We start from the raw sequence: 11122 nt of genomic DNA on the forward strand, positions 1-11122 counted from the left end.
CAATCCAGTCTGCCTGTGTGCTCACAACAAAACTTTGCTTTTTTGGGTGCAGTGGTGCACACCTGTAATCTCAGCTACTCAGGGGGCTGAGGAAGATCACAAATTTGAGGCCAGCCTGGGCAACTTAGAGCCTTGTCTCAATACAAAAACATAAAAATGCCTCTAGATGTAGCTCAGTGCTCTCTGGGTTCAACCCTCAGGATTGGGAAACAAACAACCAAACAAAATGCACTTCAGCCCACATGGGCCACAGTGGAGATGCTAAGATCTCTCCCTGTCTACTTACTCCTTCCTTTCCAGAAAACAACAGTTATAAGTGGGAGAGAGAGAGAGAAAGAGAGAGAGAAAGAGAGAGAGACTTGGGGTTTGGGTGTCTCAAAAGAGCAGCCTCCATCCATGAATGTTGGTTTCCTGTTGGTCTACAATGAGTGAGGGTTCTAACCTATGGGGTGGTTGTTTTCCATACCTCTGGACACGCAGGCTCCTTCTTTTTCAGTGTTGGGGGAATGTGTCACTGACCAATACAATGTTTTTAATCCAGGGCTGCTGCCACTGAAGCTGGTAGAAACGGTCAGCCCACCACTGAAACCATCAGTTCTCGTTTTGAGTTGTGCTGCTTGCCCTTTGCCTTCTGTCCCCATGTCCTGCTCCCCCCACACCCCCTTGACCCTGCTTCTTCCCTTTTTTCCTTTCCCTGAAACTTGGGAGTTTTTGATTGGGCCCCCTAAGTACACCTGCCACCAAAGCCCCCTCAAATCTGCGTGCTGTACCCTCATTTCTCTCACCTGTAGGTGACTGCCACATCTACCTCTCTCTTGGACATGTGCCCCACCTTTGCTTGAAGATAACATTTTCACATATTTGAGTGCTCTCTACCTCAGAGCTGTATCAGCCCTTTAATTTTTATTTGTTAATTTGGGATGAGGTCTCTAAGTTTCCCAGCCTGTCCCACTCACCACTCATGGAGAACAGTGTGGACCAGGAGGCGCCTGGGCTGTCTCCCTGAGCTGATCGAATTTGTTATTTCCCTGCCTCAGTACTCAGAGTGGCACCACACCCCTGAGTAAAACGAAACTCCTGAAGGTCAGTGAGCAGTCAGTGCCACACAACACATCTAGACAGAAGGATGGCTTCCAGGGTAAGTCCCCAGAAAGGATTTTAAAGCTTTTATTTTAAAAAGCAGCAGCAGTTCTGTTAGGAGAGGTTATGTGTGTTTTCCTGTTGGTCGGTAGCTCTGGCACAGGGGGTGACAGGGAACTTGCTGAGGTCTGATGGACTGGCTGTCTCAGACAGTGAGGGAATAACCCAGGGGCTGGGTGGGGAGCCCGCTGTGGCCTGTGAGGGGTGGTGAGTGGGACAGGCCTGGAGGGAGGGTCGGGGAAAATGGCTCACAGCGGTGTGGGAGGCAATCGGGAAGGGTTCTTGTCCCTCTCCACTCAGGGCAACACCAGCCCCTCTGTTTTACTCTCTTCCTCTTTCTGTGCTCCTTTTGCCTTCAGGCTGAGTAACAAACACAATTTGTAAATGCTGGCTGCATCCCATCACCTAGGCTGAAAACAGCTCTTCTCTCCTCCCCACGGTGCAGTTGCTGAGGAGTGATGTTTCTGTTAATATCAGAGAGGGGATTGCCCAAGAGGCATAGCAGAGATTTCATTCATAATCTTTTGCTTGAGAACACTGTTTTCTTTAATTGCACAAAAAAATCGGAGTACATTCACCTTGTTTAAGAAACCAAAACCAAAAGCAAAATCAAAACCATTAACTTGGAGGACAAAAGCCACTTTACAGTGCTACCTGTTATAGATAACCTCCCTCTAGGTAGCTTGGTGTGTGCTCTGCCAGATGCTTTGCTATGCATTTGGTTTGTAGCTTTGGGTTTTGTTGAGGTTTTTAATTGGATTCCCTGAGTTCATTTCATCTAGAATATGCTTGGATCTTTTCATTTCTGTACCAGTATTTGCAAAAGCCTATTTGATGGGTTTTAGGCTAGGTACAGTTGTCATTCTCCTCTCTCTCTCTCTCTCTCCCTCCCTCCCTTCACTCCTTCCTCCCTTTTCCTGTCTTTTTCTTTTTCCCTTTGTGCTGTGGTGTTAGGGATTGAAGCCAGGACCTTGCACGTACTAATCAAGAGCTCAACCAGTTAATATTCTTTTTACTGCTCCAATCTTTGGTCAGGCTGAGCTAATTCTTGCAGTCAGAGTCTTTCCCTTCACCCATGTCTACTCCTGACTTTTCCACTCTCAGCAGTTTGCTCACTCCCTGGTCAGGATGGACTGGCCCCATGTGACCTGGCTTAGCTGGTTGTGGGGTGGGGGATGGTAATGGCTGGGCTCAGAGTGTTCCAGAAATAGAACTCCTGTGGCAAGGGCAACATGCAGCTGCTCATGCAAAGTCCAGAAGAGCTCCTTCCACCAGCAGTTCCAACCATATCCTGTCGTTTTTGCCCTGGTTTTGGTCTAGAACCCAGACTTTATCATCTTCAGGATTTCCTGGAATTGCTAAGTGTTCCATGAGTGTTGGAAATGTCATGGGTGTATGTGTGTGTGCACCAGCCCTCACCACTGCTCTGCCGGAACACTTAACTACTGGAATGGTAAACTCTCAGCTCCAGGAATGAATTAAAGAGGCAGAGTTTAAAATAATAGAAGATGATCGCTTCTCGGCCTTTTGGCTAAGATCAAGTGTAAAATAATAGAAGATGATGTATTTGGAAAGAGATGCAGAAAAGGAACCTACCTCACTCAGAGTAGCAAGGGATATCAGAAGTTAATATCCCTGGTTTTTTTTTCCCCTCAGCTCTTTTTTTTATTTAGGACTAGTGATTTCTCACATCACCCATGCGGGCACTTGCAAGATGCTGCCATCCAATTGGCCCTGTGGCCATCTTTGATCCTAACCTGAGCACCTCTGTCTACATTCTTTTCAGCTGCCCTTTGTGATGGATAAGTGTGGGGGGTGGGCTTATGGAAAGGTTACTTAGAAATAAGAACCAAACACAGGGCACACGTGCCTAACCAGTGCAGGTATGGTGATGTTAAAGTGAGACTATTAGTATACATGTCCAGATGTGTGTCTATAGGGGTCAAGCATTCAGCAGTGCTGGTGCATTGGGCTTTGGAAGTTGGAGCTTTGTAATTCATTTGATTCGCTCAGGCCCAGGCACATGGCAAGTGGCCCTCAGTGAGGTATTTAGACCTCCTTGGGACTCATAGGGTCACTGGCTGGCCGAAAATTGCCTCATGCATAAAATGTGCTCCCAGCCTGGCTTGCCTACATCAATCCACCACACTCCTGTGCTACGCACCCACTGCCACAGTCCCTCCGTGACACCCTCTCTCTCTCCTCTGTGTTCCTACGTACCTTTCCAGTTCAACAATCCTAATATACGGAGAGGTTCCCCAGCTGTGTGAGGAGAACTCCTCCTCCCTGTACCCCGCAAAGTGATGAACAGGTCAGAGCCTGTAGGGTGGCCTGGGGAGTCCTTGCAGGTCAGGTTCTAAAATATCCCTGCAAAAGCTAATCTCCATCTGTCTCTGTTTTTTCAGTCTCAGTCCAGACCAAGACTTGGAGACCTGATTGAGATTCGTCGCTTTGGCTACGCTCACTGGGCTGTCTATGTGGGAGACGGCTATGTGGTTCATCTGGCTCCTCCAAGTAAAGATGGCTCCCTTTTTAAACACAGGGCTTGAGAAGGAGGGTGTGAGCGGATGCAGAGTTATGTCCTGGACCTTGTTCTGCCTGGCTGAGTAGGCACTCAGTAAATATTTACTGAAAGAATCATGCTTTACCCTGAGTGGCGTTATCAACCGCTATTCCTCCTTATTAGTAACTGGGGAGAAACTTCTGACTTGTATTCCATTACAGGTTGGGGTTCAGTCCAGACCAACCCATTATAGTTTTTTTTTTTTTGGTAGTAGGAATCAAACTCTGGTCCTTGTGCTTACGAGGCAGGTTCCAGAACCACTGAGCTAACTGCCCTCCCACCCCGCCCCAACCCATTATAGTTGATTGGCGTCTCTCCATAGGTCCAATATTCTACAGTGTATATTTATTTTTCTGGAGGTGCAAACAATAGTTAGAAGCAGTTACTTCCTTCTAACATTTGAGCACAATGTAAAGTGTAATGAAAGGAGTATGGCCTCCACACTCCAGAGAGCCGGTTTGGAATCCTACGTCCCTTGCTCACTGACTGTGGGACTTGAACTGCGGCTTTACGTTACTAGGATAAGCAGTATGCTCCAAAGTGCAGGGGTTGGTACACTGATCTTTCAGGTTGGTGGAGGTGAAGAAGAGCGTGTGGGAGGAAAGCAGCCAGGCCTTGAAGCCATCTGTTCTGGTTTGAAGCATCATGGTATTAAAGGAAAAGCCGAAACCTTGGGAACTCCTCAAGTGCACAGCGCAGGGAGTTTGTGAAATCAAACAGATATACTGCACTTGCGTATAATGGCATCAATGGCTTATACATACATGGCCATTAAAAGAAGTTGGATGGCAAATGTACAGTTAGAGAACTTAAGTTTTGTTGTTCATACAGCGGTTCACAAACCCAGAGACTTTGAAACAAAATGTAGCAGTTTTTATAGCTCAGTTGATAAGGCGTGAGGGGGAAGTGTATTTCTTCTTACTGTGATTGGCCTTACACTCTGTGAAATGGACTGGTGTGTTGAAAGGGAATTTCTAGGCCGATGGATATATTTCTAACAAAAATAACTAAATCGGACAGCAATGAGTTAACTGTTATTAAGCAACTATGGGTTAACTAGGTAACTATAGTACCTGAGTAGCTATGATAACTTCTGTAATTTGTCACCACACCAGCATAAAGAACTCAGAAAGTCTTTACTCTGTCCCTTCTCTGCAGCTCTGCTTTGTATAAACTCTGCTTCTGCTTCTGTACCTCCTGCTTTGCAACCCTGTAAAACAGCCAGGCTGCCGGTATTCTGAGACTGATTTCTTTGGAAGTGATCCCAGTCAGGTCTGTCCGTGTAATGAAAAAGTTGAACACTGCCTCCTGCCTCCTGGATGTCTTCCTTTCCTGGATTCAGTTTGTTATGGCAGTGTAAACTATCTTGCTTATAGCTGACTGGCTGGGGAAAAATAAGGTCATAGTGTCTTTGCAGGTTTGTTTCTAGGAAGAGGTAGCCTTTCCAGGAAATCTGCATGCTTTCAAGTTTGACAGTGGTTTTAATATTCAAACTGTGGCTTTCACTTTCGTTTCTGTTTAGCGATTATCTTTTTTTTTTTGTTCTCTCAGTTAGACCAACAATGTGGCCTATGGTCGAGCATCACCCTGGTCACCACAGGTTTTTCATGTCCAGCTTCATTACAAAACAGTATCAAAATTGTCAGATCCTTCTGACAATTGGAGCTAATGTAGTTTTTATTGCTTAATTCTCATAGATACCATCTGATGATTGAGTATAAGTCTCTTGAGAATATGCCACACCTAAGGAACATTATCTATGCGATTAATAGGAAGTAATACTCTTTCAAAAATATCCCACAGCTGAGGTGTCCAAGAGGCAACATTTAGCCAACTACTTAAACAGATCTACTGATTGTTTCTTTGATTCCGTGAACTATCTGGATTCCATCTTTTAGATCTTTTAAAAAAATAATTAAAGTGTATTATGTACATTTACCAGCTCCCCGCAAGGAAAATAAACAGGGTATACTATGAACATGCACTAATAAAATGATCAGAAAAAAGGGTTGGGGATATAGCTGACTGTAAAGACCCTGGATTCAGTTTTCACCATCTCCTTTTCCAGTGATACTTTTCTACTATGGTCAAATATACGTGGCATAAAGTTTCCCATCTCAACCATTTTGAAATGTTTAGAGCAGGAGCACTCAGTACATTTCATCGTTCCCATCCATTTTTAGAACTGTTTCATGTTCCCCAACCGAGACTACATCCGCACTTACTCCCCTTCACTTTCCTCCCAGCTCCTGACTTGCACAGTCTGCTTTCTGTTCCTGGGAAATCCGCCTCCTATAGGAGCCTTGTATCAGTGCACTGTCCAGTATTGGACCTTGTTGTGGGCTTAGCTCACTCAGTGTGATGCCCTCAAGGTGCATGCAGGTTGTAGCACTGGCAGAGTTTTCTCCCTTTGTTTGCTTCGTAGAGGTCACATGTGTTTATCTGCCCATCCATCAGTGGACACTCGAGTTGTTTCCCCTTTGAATTACTGTGCGCAATGCCATGATCACAGCTACGGAAACGTACTCAAGACCCAGCCTTGACCTCTTTTGTGTGCGTGTCCACTCGTAGCATTGCTGAATCACGTGGGATGCTTTCATTCAAGCCAAGATGAGGCAAGGAACTAAGGGTTCCGTATTTTGCCATCTGCTTCTATCACTCAGGCCTCAAAAAAGGTCATGGGTAGACATTGTTATAACTGAATGGGAGTCGTCTGCTTGCTGACACTTCTTGTGTGGTACCACAGATGGGACCTAGGGCCTGTGCATGCTACTGTCACAAGTGCTGTGCACTGAGTGACGCCTCCAGCCATTGCTGGTTCTCTTGGTGTGAATAAATCTCATTGATTATGGAGAGAGGCAGGAAGCACTGTGTGTGAAGGCTTTGGAGTCTGCATTGCCCCTCATGTCTGTGTCACTCACTGAACTTGCATGTCTCGTAACCTCTTTGTGCTCTTTCTCCTCAGCAGTAACGTGGGGATCATAAGTTTACATCTATCACTAAACTCTGAGGTTTGAATGTATTAATATCCACACAGCATTGATACAAAGGCCTGTGCTATACAAAACACAGGGTAAAGCTGAAGTGAATATATTATGGGAGCCAAGGATTTTTAAAGTCCTATTTATTACCTCAGATTTTACCAAACAATACTTCTTTTCTTGTAGGTGGTTCATCGTTTTTTGTTGGTCTTTTCCGGTTAGTTGGGCATTTCTCTTTCCCTGTCGAATGTTTCCTGTTCTCTGAAGAATATTTATCATTCCACCTTTGAAATGTGGAAAATGATCCTTGACACACACACACACAGGGCATGTTCCTTTAAGTTCCTGCAGCTCCATTTCATGTTTCATGTTAGGTGAATGGAATTTACTGTTCCTGATGAACAGAGGGCTTGAGGTCAACTGGCTGCGCTTATATTTATCTGTGTTGGCGCTTAGCACAGCATGGCCTCAAACTGGAGATCATCTTGCAGAAGCTTCCCGAATGCTGGGATTACAGGTGTGCCCTCGACTTTCTCCTTTTATCTCCTCAAGTTGTAGTGGTTGCTCCCCTGGCCTGTGGACTGGCGCGCTGACGCCCTAGGCAAATGTGTGCTGGCTCAGGTTGCTGCTGCGAGCGCCCAGCCTGGCTATGCTGGCCTGGCTCTGACAGGGGAGAGAGGGCACTGAGGAGGAGCTCCAAGCTGACCGCGATGGCTGCGCGCCAGGTCGCTCCGGGTGGAGGGCGCGGCCCTTGGGGGCTGAGGGCATGAGAGGAGAGCCTGGCGCTCACGCCCCTGAACCCCGCCTTGGCTGCCGGACTTTGTCATCTCCCATCCTCTAGATCTTTAGGATGCTGGGCTACAAGTCTTCATTTATTGACCTAGAAGCAGTTTGTTTTTCCAAGAAGAGCACAGGCTCCTACCTATTGAGAAGTTAGGGTATCAAGAACACTTCTGTTGTGTAAGACTGTGGGAGCTAAACTGCTTCCGTTCAATTGTGTTTTTCCTTTTTTTTTCTTCTTCTTCTGTCTCCCTAGCCTCTTATTATTATTATTTTTTTTGGTACTAGGAGTTGAATTCAGGGTCTTTGCACTGAATGTCGTCCATAGTTCTGAATTACTATTATTATTTTTTTACTATTAGTATTTTATTTTTGGAGGACAAGGTTCTTTTTAGTTGCCAAGGTTAGACTCAAACTTGTGATTCTTCTGCCTTGATCTTCAAGAGTGCGAGGATTATACCACACCCTGTTTCAGACTATATTTCTTTTTTTTTTTTGAGAAGTATTGCTCTTTTATGTAACTGATAATACAACACTGTTTAAACAATGTTCATATAATTTCAAAGCTTTGTAGCATAAAACTTACATGTGAATAATAGTTATTTGCTACAGAATATCTGTTTATTTATTTAAAAAGTCTTGTATCAGATTTGGACCATGGCTCAATATATTGTTTATAAAATAATTTTCACTAGTTATAACCCTTGCTGGGAATACTTGTTACTAAAGTATACATTTATTTAGAAGTTTATTTATAAACTTTCCAAAATGAATAATCTGATATTGAACAGAAAGAAAAGATCTGATAAAAATTTTCCATATTTATAAATTCACAGTTTACCCCACCACAACTTATATGCTGCTAAGTGAAGGCCTGTGGCTTACAGTTTTCTCACATTTATAGTCGCATAATTTTTCACAGGCATGGATTTTCATAAGTTGGTTGAGGTGTGCACTCTGGCTAACGGCTTTCCCGCGTTCATTACATTTATATGGTTTTTCTCCTGTGTGTGTTCTCTCATGTTAAGATGTGTCCCCCGGCTGAAGGCTTTCCCACAAAAACTACATTCATAAGGTTTCTCTCCAGTATGAAGTCTATGATGTTCACTAAGAGATGTGGTGCGCCTAAAGTCTTTACCGCATGGATTACAGCTGTAGGCTTCTCTCCAGTATGGATTCTCAGATGCTGAGTGAAGGAAGAATGTTGACAGAAGGCTTTTCCATGTTCACTGAATAGAAAAGGTTTTTCCCCTGTGTGAATTGTCCAATGTTGAATAAGATGTATTCTCTGGCCTAGTCTTTTCCCGCATTCATTGCTCTTATAGGGTTTCTCTCCTGTGAGGTTGGGTATGAGAAAAATTGTGGCTGAAGCCCTTTCCACATTCATCAGGATTCTCTCCAGTATGAAAATGATTAGTGAGAATATGTTGATTAAAGATTTTTTTCACATTCATTGTATTCATAAGAATTTTCTCTTACATAGTGTCCCTTATAGTAAATCAAGTCTGAATACGTTTGATGCTATTTCCTGATGTGTCATAATTAAGGGGTATTTTAATTGAAGGAATCCTCTGATATATAATAAGGTTTGAGTTCTTTTTATAGTTCTCTTCAAATTTGTTACATTTAATGCTTCTTTCTTGTGTAATCTTTTGGTGGGTGAAAGATATTTGTCCTAAAATTCTGCTGGTTCTCTTGGCTAAATTCAAACTGATAATCAAAATCCCAGAATTGTCCTAAAATGAAATACCAGACACTGTCTCCTTTTAGTCTTTCCATAATGATGGCACAGGTTTGATTTTCGGTTTAGAGTTGAATTTTTGATTTCAGGTCCATTGTCCCCATCTAGGTGAGCTCCTACTGGGCTCCTCCACAGCTCTTTCTCCTCCAGCTGAGTGATCATTGCTGATGCCCCAGTGTGACCAGGTTCCTGTGCTTCTCCGGCATCATGCCCTGGTAGAGGTTCTCCTGAGCAGGGTACAGCTGTTCCCAGTCCTCCTTGGTGAAGTCCACAGCCACATCCTCAAATGCCAGGGATTCGCAAGAGGTGGCTCTGTGATTCATCGTCCATTTTTCTCTCCTTCATGTTCCCTTCCTGGGAAAGAACCCCGTTCTGGGAAGGCATAACTCAGGTCACAACATTGCAGGAAGAACACGGGCAAACTCAGATGATTCCTTTGGGTACCTGTGTTCCGTCCTCGGGAGAACTGCCACACTCTGCAGTTCCTCGGAGCTTTGTTCGTCCAGCAGCAGCTCAGTCGGAGATGCAGCGGCACTGCCAGCCTCAGCATTGTGCTTGGTCCTTCATAGCTGGTTTTCCAGTGTTTCTGAATGTGGCTCCTGCCCCTTCATTGATATAAAGGCTTTTTTCTCTGAGACTCAAATTTGTCTCCTGTCAGGGATCTCGTGAGATACAGTTTTAGGTTGAATCCCCGTGATGAGATTCATCAGAGTTGGCAGAAGAAATTCCGAAGTCTTGGTCACTCAGTGACCTAAGGAGTATCTCACCCCTTCCTCTATTTTGTTCTTTCTGTGATCTAGGATCCTGCATTAAGCTAGCTCTCCTTAGTGTCCTCTGATCTGTAAGTTTTTCAAACTTGTTTTTCACGAGGTTGACACTTTTTAAAAGATTTAAAGTTTTAGATGGCACGGCTCCTCTGTAACAGAGTTGAAATGCTGGGGGCACAGGTCACACAGCGGAACGGGGGGCGGTGGCCTCAGGGCTCCCTCCTTATCCCATTGATATTTTGATAGTGGAGTAAGATGAAAATCCACCATTGAGATAATTACGGGTGACAAGAAATACATTTTGTACACCACAGAGCAAGGTCCTTTAGTAAAATGTAACGCAGCGTAGCAGTGCATTAGGGTGACCTCACTGTCTAGGAATACTTCTGTCCCACTCAGATGTCACCAGGGACAGAAGGTTCAATGTCCAGCTGTTCTTATTATGCTGTGTATGCCACTGACTTCAAACACACAATATCATGTGTTTCAGCAAAAATAAATAAGTAAATAAGTTTAAACAGCCCCGGATTTCTGTGGCTCCGCGTGCGTGACGTTACTCAGGGTCCCCGCGGCTGAGGCGGAGAAGCTGCGAAGTCTACCTCCGTGTGTGCCAACCCGGATTTGGGCCACTGCCTCCAAGCAATGGTGTCCCCGCTGCCCCTGAGAGCGCATGCCAGACTGAAGAGAATTTAAGGTATCCCTGAAACTTTTTTCAAGGTTTGGAGAAATATTGACTGACAAAGCGCTCAACCAAACAATGAGATCCAGAGCTTCTTTGTGTAATAGGGTTTTGAGGCTCTGGAGAAATTAATTCGTGGAGGGTTAGGTTACGGGAGCCCCCTGCAGTGCGGTCTAATCTCCCGCTTAGTGCTATGAAGCATGGTGAGGAGAAAAACTTAAGAGACAGATTTAAGGAGAAGGAGATGCGAGGAACCAGGATGTTCAGTGCTCGTGCAGAGACCGGAACAAGCAAAAGCCCTGAGCACCCAGAGCTGTTGATATTCATTGGTGACATCATAGTTAGACTGAGATCAAGGGTTTTGTGGAGGGACCAGGTAGAATTGTTATGAATACGTTACTGAAGCAGGCAAGGCTTATAAAGGAAGAGGCAAAGCTTTTTTTTTTTTTTTTTTTTTTTTTTTTTTTTTTT

General features: G+C 44.5%; 1 protein-coding gene across 1 annotated transcript in view; it reads left to right on the plus strand.

The window, feature by feature from the left end:
• Positions 1-1049: 1049 nt before the first annotated feature.
• Positions 1050-11122, plus strand: part of LOC104870440 (phospholipase A and acyltransferase 2) — a 22912-nt gene continuing 12839 nt past the window's right edge. Inside the window, exons 1-2 of the mRNA XM_010636126.3 lie at positions 1050-1138; positions 3546-3654. Coding sequence (XP_010634428.1) covers positions 1127-1138; positions 3546-3654 — 121 coding nt within the window. The 5' untranslated portion in view covers positions 1050-1126. The remainder of the gene's footprint in view (positions 1139-3545; positions 3655-11122) is intronic.

Source organism: Fukomys damarensis, unplaced genomic scaffold (assembly GCF_012274545.1).
Source record: "Fukomys damarensis isolate Sample0158 unplaced genomic scaffold, DMR_v1.0_HiC HiC_scaffold_27, whole genome shotgun sequence".
NCBI lineage: Eukaryota > Metazoa > Chordata > Mammalia > Rodentia > Bathyergidae > Fukomys > Fukomys damarensis.